Source organism: Saccostrea echinata, unplaced genomic scaffold, assembly GCF_033153115.1.
Source record: "Saccostrea echinata isolate AGI-Se365-2 ecotype Australia unplaced genomic scaffold, CSIRO_AGI_Sech_v1 ptg000038l, whole genome shotgun sequence".
Lineage (NCBI taxonomy): Eukaryota > Metazoa > Mollusca > Bivalvia > Ostreida > Ostreidae > Saccostrea > Saccostrea echinata.
In genome coordinates, this window is record NW_026889787.1 from 575188 (window position 1) to 597459 (window position 22272).

Consider the following 22272-nt stretch of genomic DNA (forward strand, 5'->3'; position numbering starts at 1 on the left):
ACTTTAACTTTGTAATTCCAAGTATTTCCCAATATTTCCCAGTTTAGAGAAAATTTGTAGTATTTCCCTTAATTCCCACCATTGATATTTCCCCGCCAACCTTGCTTCCTCGGGGTGCTCGTTCTCTTAACTGATAACAATAAAATATGTTGTTTTCGGCGAAGATTTTTTTTTTTTTACAGAAATTGCATTTTTTGATGTCCTGAAAATGATTGTTTTTCAGCTTTAAACAATGACAACTTCTTGCTTTTTACTGATTCACGAGAAGGCGAGATTTACAAGATGAATTTATCAACGTATATTAGTGAACCATTATTCGGTTTCCATCCTAACCCTATTGCTGTAAGTTTCGATAAAGAAAAAGAACGCATTTACTGGTCAGATAATGAACTACGTCAGTTGAAGTCTGGTGACATTGAAGGCAAAACGAATAGAGTAGTTCGTTTCCTAGGAAACGGTATGTACTTATTATTTTACGCATAAATATCTTTTTTTAATTATTACTAAAACATGTAATGATGCATTCCTTATATTCACGAATTAGAAAAAAAAAATTATTAACAAATCCTAGAAGACAATAACACAATGTAGAAAGGTAAAGACAACGAAGATTGTTCGAACTAAAAAGGAAACAACCTATAAACAATATGAATCTCTGAACAGGGCATATAAAACACGTACTCCCCCGAAAATTCCTGAGGTGGATCAGGTGCCTAGGAGGAGTAAATATCCCTTGTCTACCGGCAACACGCACCGCAGGCCCTACAATTGATCAAGAGGACGAATAGTCCGTAGTGAAAAACAATACCAAAAAAAAAAAAAAAAAAAAAATTCCTACGTTATTATTGGTAAGAATTAGTGAAAGTTCAACCCAATGATAGACTGTATATGCTAACAAAGTTATTATTACAACCGTATAATTTTCTAAATGCTGACTTCAAAAGAAGTTGTTGAAATCTGTGTAACATCAACTTATTTGTGCATAACCTGCATCAGTTTATAAGTTGATGATACTCTTAAGTATCAAATTAGTTGGGAGACATAAAGAACATATGCAGGTGAGATCAGAAAATTACTAAAATAAATAAGAGAATTTTCGAATGGAACAATTGAAGTCATCTTGTTTGTCAAACAATTTATGTTGGTCCTTAACGTCTATATGCAATAAAACATCCAAATTTTAAACAAATGTGGCAGCCTCTAGTGTGTCTTTTATTTCAGGTTCACCGGGATACGAGGGTTGTTCGATATGTATTGTATATTGTACGCAGGGTTGTCCCTAAGACCCGAAGGCATTTCCCCGCCTGTATTGATGTAATCGCCCGGTTATTTTGGTATTCCTCCTAAACTCTTCGTTAGGGGAGGAACCCCAGATCCCCTTCTACTTTTTAAACTTCCCCTTCTGTTTCAATTCTTAGGAACAACCCTCTGTACGATTTCTCAAAAGCATTCAAATACTCAAATAGTGATATAAACATTACATCCCTTCAAAGTATTCTCCGCGGTTTGAAATACACAATTTCAATCTATTTCTGAAATGCGTCATGGTACGCTGATTTAGGTAGACCTCTGAGGCGCTGAGCCAGAGGCTAGTCGGGACTTTTAACGAGGATCAGATAAGAACATTTTAAGTTTGGGAAAAAGAAAAAAGTCGCATGGGACTAGATTTGGAGAGTATGATGGGTGTGGCAAGACGATAACCCTCTCCGACTTCAAAAATTGCTTCACAAGCTCAAACATTATCATGAAGTAGACAAACATGCCTAAATCCTGACACAGAGCGTCGTTTATGATATTATTTCTTGCGCTTTTTTAGTATAACATCTCGTTTATATCGACCTTTTAATACTTTTGCCCTTGGCACCGGAATTTATATGGCTATACCATTACATGAGAAAAATATGCAATAAAGAACCTTCTTTATGCTCATGGTTCTTTTGTCAACTACATGCTTTTTTTGTTTCCAATTTTTCTTACTGCTTCGAAATAGTAAACCAATGTTTCGTCACCAGTAGCAATTTTGCAAATTGTCTTTGATTGAAATAGGGAAACATTATGAGCAATTGCTTAGCGGTTTGTACTCGTACTCTTTTTTGGTAATCTGTCAATATATGCGGTATCTCTCTGGCAGAAATCTTTCGTACTTTCAAAACACGCTTCAAATGAAATGCACTCACGATGGTAATATGCCAACAGCTTTTCAAATATCACGAATCGTGTATCTGCCATCACATTCATTTATTTCCCTGACTTTTGAGACATTTGCAATGCCTGTTAAGTCAAAGCCTTTTAAATTATGCTTCATCTTTGACGGAGTGTGTGCCAGTCAGAAATTTCTTTCTCTACCTACGAACTGTCTCATAAGATACCTTATCAAACTCATAACCTTCTCCCAATTCAATATAAATCTGCATTAATTACCGAATGACCGAGATTTGTGCGACTTTTATATTAGCTCTAATTTCTTTAAAATTCTCAACCCGTTTCCCAAACATTTTTACCACAGTGGACAACGACTGGCTCTATTGAAATGACTGTAAATTTATAAATGAGTTGAAAAAACGGGTTTATAAGTGTTTATTTTTTTCACTGCAAGACCATGTAAACCATATTGATATTAAAGTAACCCAATGTTCTGTAGATTTAGCTCACAGTTTTAAACAATCGAAGTCTTGGAAGATATTTTGAAGTAAATGAAAGTTATAGTTAAGAAGTTTTAAAATGTTACACAAATAACAATAATTCGCAATTGCAATCTTTTGTTTTGATAGTTGAGAAAAATAACCTTAACGATGTTCTGAAGATGTGAACAAGGTTATATTTTGCAAAGAGACAGACTGAGGAACAGACAAAAATACGTGTCCCCCGAATACCCGAGAATTCGATCCAAAGAACATGAACATTTTTTTGCAAATTTATGATTCTAAAATGGTTCTTAAGAAGATTTTTGGAAATTTATCCTATACAGTTCAGTCCAATGTAAAACGTTGATCTCCTATTATTACCTCGCCCTGCCACTTTGGGCCATGCTTTGAACAATTTAGAAACAACATTATATGAGAAAGTCTAATTTTTAAAATCCATCTTTCCGGCCCTGTAATTCCTGAGAAAAAGATTTTGAAAGATTTTTTCTCTATATTCCAATGTAAAATGCGATTGCCTATTTTGGTCTTATATATATTTATCAATGATATTCAAATCAGTCCTACCTCACCTTCATTTGATGACAATGATATATTCTTCTTTTATTAACGCAGGTAGGTTAAGGCTTCCCGTAGAATATTACAGTGCACTCTGTGCCTTCAACTACCTTGAACTATCAAAATATGACGTCATAATGGAAAATGACGTCAAGTCACTGCAAACTTGAGGTGTTATGACGGGGAGAGTGTCATGAACTTGACACTTTATTTCAAACTGCATGTAAAATGCTAGATAGCTATTGCAAAATTCACGGGTCGTTGAAGGTTTATATGTCCGTATATTTTAAAAATACACCGCTTACCTACCCTTGATTGAAATTCAGCATGTTCAAAATGCTTATGAAAAATATACTTTTGAAATGTACTCTGTTTTATACCCGTGGTTGGATGTAGAATTTATTTTATGTGTATAAAAGAGTCTGGCGCAGGTGATTAATGAGGATTAATCTGAGAATTTTTCTGGAAATCTGTAAGAAGAGGTTGTTCTCTAACTGAATCTTGCTTGGGGAAAATTTGTGTTGGCTTTATTTTAATACAGATTACGATATTGTGTGGAAAATACCCTCAAATTTGTAGGTAAGTTGAATTTCTCAGGAAATATTTTGTACCCAAGTAATACCATGACTTTTCCCAAGCACATTTCGGATACACAGGGATACGATGAGTTTATTTATATAACAAAATGTTAATAATTATCGTGTTAATCAGCTGCGCCGAAGCGATTTATATGAAACACTTCAAAAAATTATAAATGACCGTCACGTGATCAACAAAGTCATGTGATATCATAACAAATATGTTAATATATAGCCGATGAAACCCTTTATATAAATTTGAAGTACTAAAGTTCAATACTTAAAAATTAAAACCAAAACCGACCTCGCAATGACATATTATGTTTTGAGCGCATTTTAAAGCTTCGGGAAGCCTTAACATAGCTGCGTAAACTTACTCTACAGAGAATTAATGATATCAATATATATATATTCACTCAAAAATATGGGGGAGTGGTTATCAGAAGTAAATTTTCAATTCATGCTCAGAACTTCTAACTTACAGATTCCGTGGTAGATGGGATTTCCATAGATTCGGTATCTAGGTTGCTCTTCTTCACAGATTCGGGATATAGCACTATTTCTGTAGTAACTCTAGACGGAAATAATTATCAAAAAACCATCATACAGGAAGCAGTGGACAAACCAAGAGCAATTGTTTCCGATTACGAAACTGGGTAAATCAAACATGATCAACTCTTTTTACCAAATTATCATTGCAAAAGTTTCTTAGTACAAGGTGATTGAGAAGAATCATCTAAATTAAATGCCCTGGAGTCCTTTTTTTCATCCTTATTAAATATTTTTTATTTATGTCATTTACCTTTTTATTATCAAATTTGAGACATTTATACAAGGACACAATTTCATAAAATGCACATTAATATATAATATGGTTATTTTAATTAAGGTTCATATAGTGTCTAAGATGATCTATCTTAGCCTCTGAAGTTCTTAAAAATTGGCGTTTTACAGAGTTATATATTGGACGGATTGGGGTGACAGCCCACGGATTGAAAGGGCAAACTATGATGGATCAGAAAGGCAAGATCTTATTACAAGGGGCTTATATTGGCCAAACGGTCTGGCAATAGATTTTGAAGGTATACATTTTGCTTTGAGCATGATATGATGTAATATATTTCTAAATCAACCCGAACAAAGTAAAAAAAAAAAACAAAAACAAAACAAACCAAAAAAAAACTTTTCAACTGAAATGCAGATGTAGTTTCAATTTACATCTGAAAACATTAACAATTCAAGGTGGCCGTGACTCTTGCCGCCTATATTATCGTATTTTTCCCTACATCTCAAGATACATGAATGAAATGAACCAAATCAAATATTTCAATGATTGTCTCTATGAATTACAGGATAAAAGATAAGGTGTTAAAGAACTTGTTTGTGATTCTATACATTGTATAGATCATTCTCTATTTTTCAGAACTCCTATTAAGTGTCGTTCGTTTCCATTTTTATATATTTACATTCCATATTTATTTTACTTATAAAATGTGTTGAAAGCGACGGAATTCAAAAACCATAGCACGGACGGGAGGTCAAAAGTTAAAAGTATGCATTTTATTTTGACGACACAAATGTTGAACACCGTGCAAGTGCAACGTCATAAACGAGAATCAAAATTCACGCTCACATTGAACACAAGCTGTTGCAATGGCTCTTCCATTAATTGTATCTCACCCGAATGATAAACGGGGTTTTGAAATATAAATCACTTTCTAGTCAAGAAAAGGAGTTAAAAATGTAAATACAAACATATAAGCATTACTCAATTTGTTTACACACATCGTTGCAGTTATGAGACTACATCTTTCCAAAAAAAAAAAAAAAAAAAAAAAAAAAAAAAAAAAATGATTCAATGCATAATAATTTTATTGTTAATATTTATTTTAATACCATTCTGTTCATTTTAAAAAGGTCACATACTGCCTGATAATTTAATCAATTCCATGGGTCAAGCATTCATGCTTTCTTGTAGCATAATACATAAATAAATTAAAGCAAATGTATTATACCGGCTATCTGGATAAATCAGGAAAAGAAGCATTGGCTATGGATATGTTCAGCATGAATAAAAATAATAATACCTCTACATACATGCATAAAATGTACCATTCGTTTTATTATAGAAAGCGTTATGTATTGGTGCGATGGGAAAAGTGGCCTCATAGAAAAATCAAATTTAGATGGCACGAACCGGCGTGTACTTAGTGATCAATATGGAAAAGCTCATTTCTTTGGATTGGCACTTGACAGAAAAAGATTATACTATACAGACTGGTCAAGAAGGTATTCATCTACATCTGTTTCAGAATTTAAATATTGAATTCATATCTAATTCAATTTAATCAACCAATCATCTTCTATATTGTCACCCAAATTTTAATAATTTTATTAATTATAATTTTATTTAATCAATCAATCTTGCAGAGAGGCTATAAACCACTCAATAAATATTAATAATATTATTCATTTATTGTTGTTTTTGAACGACACATATTTCTAAAAGAAAAGTTGTGACACTTTTGAACATATAGTTTTAAAAGAAGGAGTGAAAAATTACAGCCGGCAATATGACTGAAACATTACAATTTCTACATAAAAAGAAGTCTCTTCATTGATGATTTTCAAATAATGTCCTGTAAATGAAATATAACTTATTATGTTTATTACTGTCTCAGTACGGGTTTATTATCCTCATAGAAGGTGAGAATAAGCCTTCAGAATAAAGGGAAACAATTTTGACTTTCCAGAAAGCCTGAAATGTCATCTCTTTGGCTCAATTATTGTCAAATAAAAAAAAGTGGAAAGTAACATTTTTTTCTCAGCTTCACTACAGGCAGTAGCATCGTTTTTGAAGAAAAGGGGTAGGGACAGAGAGAAGAAAAAAATTAACAACTTACCTCAACAATATTTGACAGGGGAATAGAAGGTGGGGTGCCCAAATTGGAAAAAGTCCGTTTCGTGGAAAGGGGGGGGGGTAGACTTTAATTTTTCGAAAAAGAAATTGTATTATCCTATTTTCATGGAACAATTTCACTATATATTGCAACGAATAGTTTGGGGGGGGGGGGGGGGAAGCGGCTTTTCAATGAACTTTTTCAACTGTTAAAGGTTATGTCTGAAAAAAAAAGTGGGAGAGGATGGTCCTCCTAATGCTATGTGCCTATATTATTTAATCTGTGTGAAAATATATTTCATTCATTTTAATTTTTTAGTACAATGTCTGTAGGAAATTAGTTACGAATGACCAATATTAGTAAAATTAGTAAACAATTGTTTTGTGACAAGATGGGTAGATTCTGAAGCTTAGCGTTCCTTATGGCTTTATTTCATAGCCGCTTACTCTGCCAGCAGTCCATAAGTTTTGAAGTGCTCACCGAAATAAGTCCGGCCCTCGATTGATTTCCAAACACTTTACTTAATCATCCTCCTGAGTGACTTGGCCATCGAGCCTCTCGAGCCACTCCTGCATCATAAACTTTTGCTGCCCAGATTTAAGTTTTAACCTTTAACGCTATATATAAAATAATTAGGTACATTTACAGTCTACTAGGAAAAATAGGATAAAAAAGTCAAAAAAGCCATAAACTTACTTTTCTTGCAATACACATATAGCCTACTTTTTAAAATGTGGCTCTCCAAAGAAATAACGCTCATGATGCATTTTAACAGAGGTAAATAAATTTCATTCTTAACGTTATTATCTACATTTATGTAATTATCAAATTGAAAAAGAGTCCCAGTCTACCGACCCTGTGTTTAGGCTGTTCCAGAAAGCAAATATTTTTTAATATGTTCTTCATTATTGTTAAGGGTAAAATTTAGAGCATCAAAATATTCCACCAGTGTCTGCATTTTTTGTGCATAAGGTTATGTTCCATCCCCCTTTTTAAGGCACTTTCTAATATTATTAGGCATTTATTGGAAAGTCCAAGATTTTTTTGCAACTTTCTTGTATAAAAAATACAAAATATAAATTACTTTTACGAAAAAAAAAACAACTCATAATGGTCACCTCTATTAATTAAATATACATTAATGGGGTGACATTACATTTATTGGTATTTTCCACCAATGTACGAAAATACGTGAGCTGTTGCCATGGAAACAAGACCAATTGATGATTTCCAATAATATTTCTTTGTAAAATTGGTTTACAATGTAATTATTTCACAAAGTTTCAAGAAAATCGGTGACAGTCAATTTCCAGCTCATTTTGCTGCTTACAGAGAATGACTCTTAATATGTCATCTCCCGAGGGAGATTACACAAAATTCCTCTCATCTTTTTTCGATTGAATCCACCTCACCAAGAAAGGTATAATGTAGAATAATGTGAACATCATATTAACAAACAAATCTAGCTACGGTGAAATAGTGTACCATCTTTCTTTAGTTGAATAAAGTAAAAATGATATATTTTAACATTTTTTTAAGTTATGTTATGGAGCTGTTGATTCGGAGTGGTATGCATTACCAACTGGGCACGGAGACGTTTTCAAGATTGAATGGAATATACCTTCATAAAGGAGGATCTTATGTTCAGGGTTATTACTCTTTTATAATTCTTCGATGATTCCTAATTTTCTAGAATTTTATTTCAGTATGTTTAAAAATCATTGCTGAAACCCTTTCCCAGCTTTTTATACATGTATATATGTCTTTAAAATTCATTTTAAGTTAATTCATTCAGTGGATATTAGCCGTGGATGTGGACGTTTTAGCTTTAGCGAATCTACCTCAAGTATACACTATTTTTTTGTAAATAGAAATTATTGATAAATAACCTACATTCACAATAATATCATTGATATTAACACATACCTTTTTCACATAATAAATCTTGTCTGATATAGAATCCACTGGATGTACCTATAAACGAGGAGGGTGCTCCCATATATGCATACCTCGGCCAAAGGAAAAAGTAAAATGCTTGTGTCCTGACGGAATGTCTTTACAAAATGATGATAAGGAGTGTGAAGTAGGTTAGTAATCTATCATATTACTACCATGCATATGTGTATAATCACATCTATAACATCCACTATTTTGTTTAATAGTCATGAAGAGGGAAAAAATGTCTTTTTCTAACTGAATTTGTTCATCAGTTATGGAGATTATAGATTCTGTATATTACTGGTATAAATATGACAACGATTGATATCTACAAAATAAAAAGTTAAGTAAAAAAGGATTTCTGTCGAATGAAGCCGATAGTTTTGTATGTGTTCTTCAAATCAAGAACATTTATTATATGAATAATGAAATAATTGGTATATTTATCTTTTAATAAAAAATAATAATACAAACGAGCGTCTTTGAGGTGCCTTAAACTAGATGTAACGTAATCACTTGATAACTGCAATTAGTACATTATTCAAATTAGATAATTGCCTAGCTTTTCTTTGCTAAACGTCTGTTCTAACAATCAAAAGCACAATTTAGTCACAATATGCTTTTCATGATAATTTGACTAATGTTCCATGGTTACATGTAAGTGATAAAATCAAAGTTAGAATTAATTTGTTAGGTTTTTCTTTTCTCTAAATTATGCTCATGCAAGTTGAGTAAATTATCGTTTGATTTGAGAGTAAGATTTGAAAATAATTCCATTGCATCTTTTATAGATCTACAGGACGCTTCTGAACCACTGCGTTTGCTGGTAATAGGGAAGGTTGGTGTCGGTAAGAGTACCGTTGGTAATGTGCTAATCGGAAGAAAGGTATTTGCAGTTCCTTTAGTACTTTCCAATCAACCTGGAACATTAAAGTCAACAGCTGTAGAAGCTACCAATTTTCTGGGACAACATGTTCGCATAATTGATACTCCTGGTGTGTATGGGTCAAACCAAGAAGAAAAGACAATCAAAAATGAAATAGCTAAGGGGCTGCGACTAGCTAAGCCAGGTCCACATGCACTTCTCTTTGTCACTAGAATAGGAAAATTCACGGCAGAGGACGAGAAAGCCATTGAGTTTTATGAGAGAAATTTTGGAAGTCAAATAACTAGATACATTGTTGTTGTATTTACTGGAAAGGAAAAATTGGTAGGTGAAGGCATAAATATTCATGACTACGTCAAATCGCTGAACCCAAAATCGAAACTGAAAGCTTTGATTGAAAAGACGGAACACAGATATGTCGCATTCAGTGATACGGGTTTTATATTAGACCAGAAGAAAAACGTTGACAATCTGTTAGACATGATTGGAAGAATGATGCTGAAGAACCTAGCTAGTCCATACTTTGGTGACCCTGAAGATGCATTTGTGAAACATGAAAAGGAAAAATACAAACCCTAAAGAAGATTCCTGACTGCGTGCACATGTTCATTATCAATCTGATTTTGAATTTTTTTTTTCAATGCTGTAAATTACACTTATTTGAAATGATACACATGTACATTAATATATTGTAGATTTGTTTAGTGAAGAACAGTCATTTTATTTTTATGCATACATGTATGTTTACAAAGGTTTCTGCTTCAGGTTTATATTGTCATAACAAGACAAAGTCTATGCTTTTCAGAGTAACCCATTCTAATTCCTTCAAATCTTTGTAAGAAAATATTAGTATAATTCCTTTCAGAATGTACTTTCAATTTAATAAGAATGAATTGACAATGCTTTAATAGAAATAAAATCTCTGCTCAATTTCAGCAGATTTTTTAGAAAAAAAAGTACATTGATGGCATCGAATATTTTGAATGACAAAGAACAAGTAACTCTTGTATGCTTCATAGGCAATGCCGATGATCAGTTGCTTCCACTCTACCTTTCGTATTTCTTTCTACCTGTAATAATATAATATAAAGATTATGTCTTCACCAAGGTCCGGGCATTAGAAGTGAAAGTCATTGGTCTTTCGGATGAGACCTTAAAAACCAAAGTCGCATGTCAAGATAGGCGTTGGCAGGATAAAGAACCCCCACTGCACAATGGCCCCGACAGCCGAGTATAAATTTTTAATTTTGAAGCCCTACACCGGTATATGGTGACGTCTCTATGTGACTGAAAAATTCTCGAATAGGTCGTACATATGTAAATCGACACACAATCAATTAATAAGGACAAGCTAAACTGCTGCAAAGCTTCAAATCGGGGGTAAAATTATATTTCATTTTGAAGACTTTCCACAAGAAAGAAGTTCAAAGAAAAAAACCCAAGGAGAAAAAGTATATGATACATTTGTACACTTGATTTACTTTTATGTGCATTTTCTACACTAGCTTTCAGTGATCAATTGCTAAATATTTTATTCATATAAAAATACATTCATTAATATGAAAATCGGACTGCAACAGGGGATAGGAATGTATTATCATCAAATTATTTGATTCAAGGACAAATGCAACAAATATCTAAAATAATTGACTATAAATTTCTGAATGCTGACAAAAAAGACACAAGCTTCACATGCTGATACCCTGATTTTGTTAAGCTCAGTTAATAAAATCTGAAGGAAAAGAACACTGATATTATGAGTCAATTACAGTCTGTGGCGGGTGGGGTATTTCAGCATACAAGGTGATATCCTTCAATAAGTTGAGGGCCTATATATATGGTGATAAAGAATTTAACATCTGTATTCTGATGATGATAAGAACTTAAATTAAGAAGATTATGGTTTGGACGATGACAATCCCGACATTGCTGTTTATGAGGAAAAAACTATCCCGCAGAAAGGAATGCATTTCAAATCTCATTTTTAAGGAAATTATTCGTCATATTACTGTGTGTTATCTTCACAAATCATGTGTGCTCTCGGGGAATATGATTTTTTTTTTGGGGGGGGGGAGAGATAATTTTTTTTATTCCATTTCTCGAAGTAGAATTAATAAATTATAAATGCCCGCTCTATCTTGATGGACAACTGACCATTACTTTCGTACCAATATGCCATTATCACCTGCATATGGAGTTTGTCTGCCAGTTGTCTCGATATAGGCAAGAGTGTGTTATAGGTACGATCAATTTCTATAATGAGACAGGCTATTGTAAAATAAATTGATGATACAAAAATATCAACAATCTTGTTTAAAATCAACAATTCTCAAATTCTATGGTCGATACAGTAACCTTTTTTAGCATATACAGTGTAGATCTGTCGTTAGATGGAATGTTGCCTGAAGTTTTATCATAAAAATTGTTAGGCCCTTTATTTTATATATTCCCTTTCTTTCTACTTTTTGTTTTATTTTAGATATAAATACTAAAATAAACTTCACAGCTGGGAGAACACAAACCAATCAAAACTGGACTACAGAAAAAAATGTATTCACAGCTGTGATTGACAGTCAAGGTAGTAGATACAACAAGGACTGGAATATTCATAGTCCCTCAAATCGGGACCAACCTCTGTTTCTGTTATATGTTGACGTATACTGACCACACCTTTAATGCCGATATTGTTGTCAAACAAAAGAGAGGATTGTAACAATTAAACGCGTATGGTGTACCCAAAGCCATAACGTCATCAAATCTTCTCATAATACAAATAAAATTAGGAGATCAAGTATTTGTTAAGCATGATACGGCTCTTCGGATCAAGTTACTGTAATAATGATAAATTTATTATATACCCTTTTACAGCTATCAAAATATAATAAAAGGACACTTTTTGGATCAATTACCTAACTTTTATCCATTAAACAAATCATTTTGTCTTAGAACTTTTTGATGCGCGAGAATGAAAACGTCATTTATCTGTGTACTATGTCATCAGTTTCAGAGAGGGGTGATATGGATTCAGAAAACCACAGTGTGGTGATCCGGAACGTCGGATTACACCGTCACGTAATTTCATAAATTCAACAGTAAAACTGAGTGACAAACAGTTGGGTATAAATTAAAGGAAGTTATTTGATTTCAGATGGTGCCCAGGAAGTGATATTTTCAGGCATTGAAGTAAAGTAATTGATTTCGTTGGCTGGGTGGCGATGGAGGGTGGAGCACATGTATTTTTATTCAAATGCTTAAGTACATGTATATTTCCATTTGGTAAATAGAGCAATTGGACTAATTTTTAATTGGTCATTAAGGTTGCTCTTTAAATGTAAATGATAAGAAGTTAATTTAATGTTTATTTTGAGTCCAATTTCATTTCAGAAATTGGGTAATTGAATTTTTCAGCTATCATGTAACAGAATTATGATGAAAGGTAATATGCACATTTACGAATAAAGTTTCACTACATAAACTCCGTTTTTAATGCAGTTTTTTTCCCGGAACATTCAAAGCCTAGTTAATATATCTGTATATTATAATGTAGGGTGAGTAAACCATACATAGGACACATACCTTGCTTCGGACAACTTTTAACTAATAAAATTTCATTAAAGCTGAGTCCCCCCATGTTTTTTCTTGTTTCTTTCTTAAAGCTGAAGATACAAACATTTTAGTGATGCCGATATTTATATATTGTCATGTTAACGTTATGATAAAGATACCACAAGAAAGGCATTTAAGATGCATGATATTTAACATAGTCAAAGGGGCATAACCAAAATTTTAAGAATTTGTAAATTTACGGAATTGTAGTTCGTTTAATTTGACTTCAACGCATGTGGAATTTGTCATGATTCATAATTTTACGGAAATTTTCCAGAAACTTCACTTCAGTGTTTGTTTTTGCTTTTTAGAAGTATATTCATTTCACCGTACATCGGACTCAGTTTAACCATACATCGGACACTTTCCGATGCATGGGTAATCACTTCCATTTTCATATAGAACCCAACTGACATTTTTTTTAATAGAAAATAAAAACTCTGATTTCTCAGTGAAAGTACAAGATATCGATGTGATGCAACTACACTGTAAACTCTCTCCACATTTGTGGATGGATATAGTCAATGAAATTGAATTAGAAGTTTTATTTTAAATTAAAGATTAAAATATTTCCATATCATTTTATTCATATCAGATCATCGCACTGAGATAAAGGTATGACATTTTCCCGGTTCAAATACCGTTTTTGCGATACATGGTGAATATCGTCCGATCCATGGTGAATTTTGACTCATTTAAAAAAAATGTATTTAGTGATATTTTATCAATAAATAACACATAATTGTGTCATAAATTTCTATTAGATAAACATTAGTTAAAAAGACGGTTGATAAACTAGGTTCATCGATTTTAAACTATAGCAAACGATTTGTTCGCTATAAAATTTCACCTGTAAATAGAAAAAAAAACTTATTTAAAAGCTGTAAACTATATAGCAATTATTCCATTCTAAGTTTATCTATCTTTATAAACATTAACAACAGATTATACTGATAAATATAGAGCATCATTTGTAGACTATTATTTAAATGTATTTCGTAAACCATAGTTTAGTGTTGTTAATCATAGTTTTATAGTGAAACTATATATATTTATCAGATAAACTATGTTTTGCATGTGTTAGTTATAGATTTCGATCGTAAATCATAATGAGTTGTAATTTATACTCATGAACTAAAACAAATGTAAACTATAATTAAAAGTTATATCCTGCAATGCACATTTTCAACTTTCACATTCAAAATAAACACCCATGATAGGTGGAAAATTTTAATTTTCCAAGAATACATAGACTTTATAAGAAACATTAATAATCATTTGTTATATAAATGCGTTTTCTTATTTGTGTCATATTTCTTTTAGATTTTTGATTAACTTGGTCTGTGTAAACGGAGATGTTTATGTCCTGTTTGCTCACAATTATATTGAAAAATACAATGAACATTCTTTCAAAACCACTACTGAGAATATATTGCTTTAAGAACACATTTTCATCAAACTTTCGACGCTTAAATTATATAGACTAGCAGAGTTGACAGCTTTAGCTTCTCTTTTATGATGACTATAGATACTAGATGAAATTAATCACACTAGTGTTAATTTTTGGGTCGAAAAATGTGACTTGGAAATGCTTCTGTTGCAAGACATCGTCTTGTATATTAGTATTAAAACAAAGAATAAGGAAGACAGTAAAACACTTAAATCAAGCATGCAAGGTTTTGATAGTATTTAAGATCGTAATTTTAATTTGTAGGAATCCAGTGTTGTATATAATGGTACAGATATTACCATTTAAGTGAATCGTACAGAAATGTAAACTATGAAGGAACAGTAACTCGTGCTTCCTTGAGGAGTTTAAGTTCTCACTTGAAATTATGAGTGACTGTTTTCTTTTTTTTTTTTTAATTTACGTATAATCATATAACTATGCTAATTGTGTAAGGTTAGTATATTAGTTTATTTCTGTGACGGGTTCAATAACAACGAATTAAATTACGAAATTACATGTACATTTCTAACATTGTAAGGAATCAATGCATTATGTAGATTTCAAACACCTTTTTAGGGGCTATTCGAGCAGTTTTGCCACAAAAATATTTTTGTAAAAAGTTTGTATGCTCAGCATTTTACTGAAAAGCTTCAAAAGCATCATTTGCTTAAAATTAAAAAAAAAAAAACATCGCACGAACGTTATTTCACATCTTCTGGGTCCAAGTACTTATTAATATATAAACCAAGAGCTGTATTTTATGTTAATATTAATTTATTCATTATATAGCCACTAAAATTGCCCTTTGTTTACCTAAGGTTTAGTAACATGAGGCGTGTTATAGAACACATCCCTCCATCTACTTGGTTGCAATTGGACGCCCATATATACGTATTCAAACACACTGATAGTTATTTATCACTAATGTTTTTGTTTTATATTTAGCTGTCTTATTTACTTTATATTGGATTTATGTGTCAATGGCAATCTTTTTTTTTTTGACATAACATACAGTTGTTAAAGTTAAAAACTAGAGGTATTGTGATCATTGAGCTCACAAAATGATACCTTCTGCTCGAGCACCCAAATTATTATAATTGCAAAGTCCATCTTCCTATGGTAAACCCGAATATCTGTTCGATCAAAACAAAAAGTTGGAGGCACATGCACAATAGCACTACGTAATAAAGGTTTTGTGAAAGTAAATTTTATTCAGTGGTATAGGAGGAAATGCGGTTAAAAAATGTGTACCCCTGATATCATAGAAAGAATGGCAGTGCCCATGTTTTTGCTATGGGAAACCCGTAATATGCGTCCAATCAAAAAGTAAAATAGAAGGTGCACATTGCCAATGTATAGAGGGAGTTACGGATAAGAGATGGGAACCCCGGTATTATTGAAAGAATGGCAGTGTCTATGCTTTGCTATGGAAAACCCGAAATATATGTCCGATCAAAAATAAAATAGGATAGGTACAAGGGCACTTTGTTACAAAGATTTAGTGAAAATCTCATTAAATTTTATTCGGTGGAATAAAAGACATTGAGGATAAGAAATCGGTACCCCAAATCGTACCGAAAGGACGGATGGAAGGGACATCCCTTCGATCACTTTTCAAGTGGTGGGGGGGGGGGGGGGGTTAAACATGTAGTTATTTAAGTTAGACTCTTTCATGATTAAAGTGTATGGATTTATGTACGTAAGACGTTAAAAACACACAATCGAATTTAATTTAAGCTTGCTTATAAGTATTCTCGTTTTGCAAAAGCTATTTTTCATTTTTCATTCAATAATGATATTATCGATTAATAAAGATATATCTAAAATATAATATACACTCGAACATCATTCTAATCAGTAAAGGAATGTTAATCATTATTTAATGTTAGATATGCATGGGTTTAGGACTAGTTTATGAAGATTTCAGAATCCATATGTAATCTTGGGAGAAAAAAAAGAAAACTACACAGTTTCTAAACTTTCTATGGGTGTAGTCTGTCCGTTGGTAATTTCTTCGCTCAAATATCGTAATTGAAACATGTCTATGAGAGCGATTTAGCCTATTTCAGTAATTTCTTTCTTATAATATTGTATCAAATTCTTTTTTGTAATGACAATTCGAGCGGACCCTTATCAAAAAATAAAAACTTCTTCATCAGGCATAACGGTTTTTATATAGTATGGAAACACTAAAAACAACTAGTTTTGATTGTAACAGCGACCGTTACAGATGTTCCCCAAACGGTTCCTTACTCCCTTTAGTGCCCCATTTCCTAAAAGTTTCGTTAAATTGGGGAAAGTCTCCATATTACAGATTATAACAACTTCATCCCCAAAGTATTTTTGGGAAATAACAACGCACGTATAGGAAAATGAGGATAAACCAATCTGATTTACGTACAAAAGCATGTATGTTATATCGGAAATTTCCATGCATTTCATTTAATAGTTTGACATTATAAATATTTATATTTTTGATTTCAAAGAATTTTATTGAAAACGCAAAAAGTTACATCAACTTGAATATTAAGCACATGAACTTCAGCACGAGCCTGAACATGTCCCGATATTTATTTCTGATTCCATAATGTCGGGACTAGTATTATATACTATGAGTTTTGTTTTCTCTCGTTAAAAAATAATTAATAAAAACTTAAAATCTTAGCCTGTTATATTTCAGCAAACGTGCTTGCACGCACGTATTTTCTGGATTTCTTACATGTATATTCTTATCGTGCCTTATAATAAATACCCATGTCATAAATTTCGAAGTATTTCATTGAATAGTGAAAGACCTTGTATGAAGCATTACATTTCAGCATGTCCTTGCATTCAAATTTAATAGCATGATGAAGGAATTAGACGTAACTATATCCTACATTTTTAATTTTTTCTTCAACTCTAACAACATTTTGAAAGATTAGCTTGAACTGTTATCAGTTTAAATTTCCTACTAAGATATGATAAACAAGCATTCTGAGAGTATTGCTTTAGCAATGCTTGTACCTTACCGGCAAGTGTAATCTGGTTCCCGTTAGAAATTGAAAATGCCATAAATCAATGAAGCGGAACGAAATGCGAACTTGATCTGTAACTCATCAAGGTAAAGTCACATGCCAAAAAATCAGCTCAATATCTGCAAGCGCTTAGAAGCAAAAAAATGCGGAAAATCCTGAAAAATTGAAAAGGTCGTAATTCCGTCAAAAATCATTGAAGCGGAACGAAATGCAAACTTTACCTGTAACTCATCAAGATACACTCACATACCTAAAATCAGCTCAATATCTGCATGCGGTTAGAAAAAAAAGTGGGGAAAACCAAGTGGGACAGACTGACAGACAGACAGAGCGACAGCTAGACAGAGGGACAGACAGACAGACGGATGGACAGACTTAGAGGAAAACCTATAGTCCCCCCAGGTTTCACCGTTAGGGGACTAATAAGAAAGTAAGTTAATACTTAATTATAGTGATAAGTGTATACATAAATTTCACATTCATAATAAAGATAGGCATATATGTGCAACATCCGGTTCATCGGATCTCTAAGTCACTTTTAGCAATATAAGTGTGCATTTATTACCATCATGTTATTTTTGTAATCGGCTTCGGCCGATCACAATTGATTCCATATGAGATTTCAGACAGATATAACTATCTGCGCACACCTTGCGCCCTGCATTACTGATAGCGAGATATAATAGCCCTATGGACCCGTTACATTGCCCTAGTAATTGTTTGAAGCACACTTTGAAAATAAGCAGGATAATAGCTTCAATCCCTATATCAGTTTACCATGTTAAGATAAAGTCAATTTCAGGTTAGCTTCGCAGGTATATGAAGGCAGTACCAAGATCAATTATTGGCGAATTTAGACTTTTTTCGTAAAATGTAGCATTGATAAATCGGAAAAGCCATAGATAAAACATTTACTATTATTATCCATTGTATAAACGTCATTGAGTCTTAGGCTAAAAGAAGCACTCCACTACTACGTCATCACGTCGCCAGCGTGGCGCAGTGGTTAGAGCGTCTGCTCTAGAGTCGCGAAGTAAGGAGTTGATCCTTACGTCGCGGGTTCGAATCCCACTGTGGGACGTGGAGATCGGTCCTTCGGATGAGACCGTATAAACCGAGGTCCCGTGTCGCAGTAGGTGCTGGCACGAAAAAGATCCCTCACTGCTCAATGACCGTAAGTGCCGAGAATAGGACAAAATTTGCAGCTCTCCACTGGCAAGTGGTGGCGTCTCCATATGAGTGAAAAATTCTCGAGAGGGACGTTAAACAACATACAAACAAACAAAAAACTACGTCATCATGTGACGTCTATAAATAGAAAAATTGCCTTAACGAAAAAGTGAAAAGTTCAACACTACCCGAGGGAAAATTTATTTCTTTTTGTGGAAATAATTATGTAAGAACATCACTGGGCCATAAAAAGTGCTGCTAGAATCTTTCTCTCCAGAAACAGAAAAATATATTTCAGAGTTTCGCATGAAAACTTACCAAAATTTTCACATTTTGTGCATACGATCAAGGAAATGTCATCAATTCATGTTAACCACACGATTCAAGCAGTACTTTCCAAGTACTATAGAATACAAGCTTTTGCTTCAAAGTATGCGGCGTAGTGTTGAACTTTTGCATCTTTGTTGTTATAGATTGACAGAGTAAAGGCTGATCGGGATTTCGAAACACTGCTTGTGTTCATTATAAGAAAAAATAATAAGTATAAATCAGAGTACCTGATTCTTAATCTTTAATTCCTTATGAGCCACACGTGACATTCACGGTATATGCTATAAAAACTCCCATTTCATATATTTGTTTACATGAATTCTCGTTACGTTTAATTTTCACTCGGCAAATATTTGATTCAATAGTTATGACGTCATGGGTTAGGTATTTAACCCCCGTGATAAATACTAAGCTACTTATACTACCCCAAAACGACAAAATTTAGTTTATATTATGTTTTTGAATGATATCATTCACTTCTTGGACCTGAAATTAAACTTTGAATATAGATATAAAGAAATTATTATCTCTAAAATTCTCGGCATACAGCTTACTATGACGTCATACTGTATGAGCAAGTAAGATATCTGAGTGCAGCCTTAACATACCCGCGTAATTTGCCCAGTCCAGTTCCTGAGACCTCTCAAAGAGTTTACAAGGGATTCTCCCCGAAGCACCTAGTCCCAGTGGGAAAAGATGACGGATTAAAAAAAAGTATTCTGTTTTAAAGTCGCTTGATTTTACTTTTGTAGGTGAACTAAAATGCCTCCGAGAATGTGATTTATTATGTAAATAAGTCTTGCGTTAATCATCTTATTATTAATTGCCTAAAATAAGGTATTGAAACAGTATTGCGTCTGAATACTCTCAGTTCCTTGATTGTAACATGTAACATGTTTAAATTAAATTAAATTCAAACATAACATATTATTGCAAGTAAATGCAGAAGAGCTATTCTAACAATGAATGTGAAACAATGCATGGCATCCAGGAAAACCAGATTGTACATTTTTTTTATCTATTTCATTGGTCAAATTAAACTGATGAATACATGTATATATTCTATAATCATTAGTTTATGTGTAATTCACCTGGATTGCTTAATAATGGCAATCAAAGCAAATTAAAAAGTATGAAATTGAAACTCAACATTGAAATTTATTTATTATATAACATTGTAATTTTGCTCACTTAGATCTTTGATTTACGATATTGTACTTAATACATGTAGCAACCCGTTCTGTCAACTAGAACCCTGACTGAATGTCCTCCTTAATAAAATACGAATTCGTAAAAATATTTCTGAGGTCAGGTTTAATACTAACCATATGTGTAAAACATCACATGTATAATGTTATCTGTCTGTGAGTTTTTAGAATCATCATGAATGCATATTTTTTCTTGTTTTAACACGAATTGATACTAGGAAGGAAGAGAACGGAACAGATCTGTTTTTGAAAAAGATATATATTTAGCTCTCTAATTTCCGTGATCTCAGTGGTTTTACGTTTCCTTGTTGCTGTAAAGATGAAATTCCTTTTTAAAAAATTAATGAGTTATAAATGTAATAAAATGAATCTTCTGTAACTTTATAAAATGCTTCATTATAAAATGCTTCATTATAGAGATTTTCAGTTTCCTTTTTGAAGATACAAAGGAAACATTACATAGAAATTAAGCCGAACAAAACAGATTTTCTCATTGTAATCACATCCTAAATACAAGTATAGTCTACACGAATGGCAATTAAAAATTATGAGATTACTACAGGAAAAAGTTAGAATTCTCAGTTAAAAACTGAAAACTAGCATTCTATTACGTCTAGGTAATTATTCAGACATTGAATGCCAACGTAACCTTTCAGCAAATTTCAGTCATCATTCCTTAGAAGACAAATCAGTTACCTTCCCAAACCCTTACCGTCGCCTTTTAGTTACCTTAAATTATATTTCAATCAATTTTTCTCGGCTAATCTTTTATAGACGTAACTATCTCCTATACTTAAGGAATAAATTTAATAGCTACCCAATTTATACTGTGTAAAGTGTGTTGGGACAGTTTACACTTTATCAACTGCAAATACTGTATAAATTGGGTAGCTATTAATTTCTTTCCTTATAATTTAATTTTCATTCATTTAGTGTAAGAAAAGAGATGATTGCCCGTAAAAATGACTTCAAATTGTACAACATTTCAATGTAACGTCACGCGGATCGATACATTGTTTTGACGCAAGTCATTGTGACATAGACAACGTAATTTATACGATATAAAGTAATTTTGTATCCAATCAAATACCGTATTATAACTTTAATTAAATTAAAGTGGGATAAAATTATCCAAATCTTTAAATGCCCTTCTTTTTTTTTTTCTTATTATAGTAAGAAATTTCAGGTTATATTCATACAAAGAACATTTAATGGCTTTATATTTACTGTTTTGTAAAGATTCACAAGTGTGATTATAGACTACAAAAATATTTTATCATCTCTTTTTAAGTGAATATAATAATGATAATTTGGGAATATTTTTATTTCAATGGATCAGAACCTTTGAAGAAATAGTCCTTGCAACCATATTAAACACAAAAAAAATCATTAAGGGGCATTCAATTATCATTTTGATTTGGGTTTTCTGTATCTAATGATATATTTTTGTTAAATGAGGTCATACATGTAACAAATATTCTGTTCTTGGTGATAGAGGGACAAAATTGGTCATTTTGAGTCCTTTGCATAAAATTCTTACAAATCTAAATTTTTGGTCAATATGCAAAAAATACAGAATGTCTTTATACGAATAATTAAAACTTATTTACTGTGGAATCATCGTGGGGACCAATGTTCGTGGATTTCATGGGCTACGTACATGTGTATATTGTCAATATATTTATTCATTGAATCGACTGAATATACGTCTTACCCATGAAATTTAGTCCCCATGAAGCAGCGCAATTTTGCTTACCCACGAGCATTGAAACCCACGAATTAAAATTATTCCAAAGTAAATGAGAAATTCTTAAAACAAAGAAACACACCCTCACACACACACACACACACACACACACACACACACACACACAGAGAGAGAGAGAGAGAGAGAGAGAGAGAGAGAGAGAGAGAGAGAGATATTCAAATTATTTATCATTATCTTTAGGATTTTATAATTATCTCTTTTCTTTAAAAAAGCATTTCAAC

At 32.5% G+C, this 22272-nt stretch overlaps 2 protein-coding genes across 2 annotated transcripts in view; both read left to right on the forward strand.

Annotated features, from left to right (window-relative positions):
• LOC133200315 (low-density lipoprotein receptor-related protein 4-like) overlaps window positions 1-4889 on the forward strand; it is a 41957-nt gene extending 37068 nt beyond the window's left edge. The window contains exons 2-4 of the mRNA XM_061336133.1: window positions 224-457; window positions 4263-4434; window positions 4733-4889. Of these exons, the coding sequence (XP_061192117.1) occupies window positions 224-457; window positions 4263-4434; window positions 4733-4889 (563 nt within the window). The remainder of the gene's footprint in view (window positions 1-223; window positions 458-4262; window positions 4435-4732) is intronic.
• Window positions 4890-5911: 1022 nt separating this feature from the next.
• Window positions 5912-10095, forward strand: LOC133200343 (GTPase IMAP family member 5-like). Its single transcript, XM_061336157.1, has 4 exons — window positions 5912-6067; window positions 8218-8327; window positions 8637-8765; window positions 9408-10095. The coding sequence occupies exons 1-4, from the start codon at window positions 5916-5918 to the stop codon at window positions 10079-10081; spliced, it is 1065 nt and encodes a 354-aa protein (XP_061192141.1). The 5' UTR covers window positions 5912-5915; the 3' UTR covers window positions 10082-10095.
• Window positions 10096-22272: the final 12177 nt, after the last annotated feature.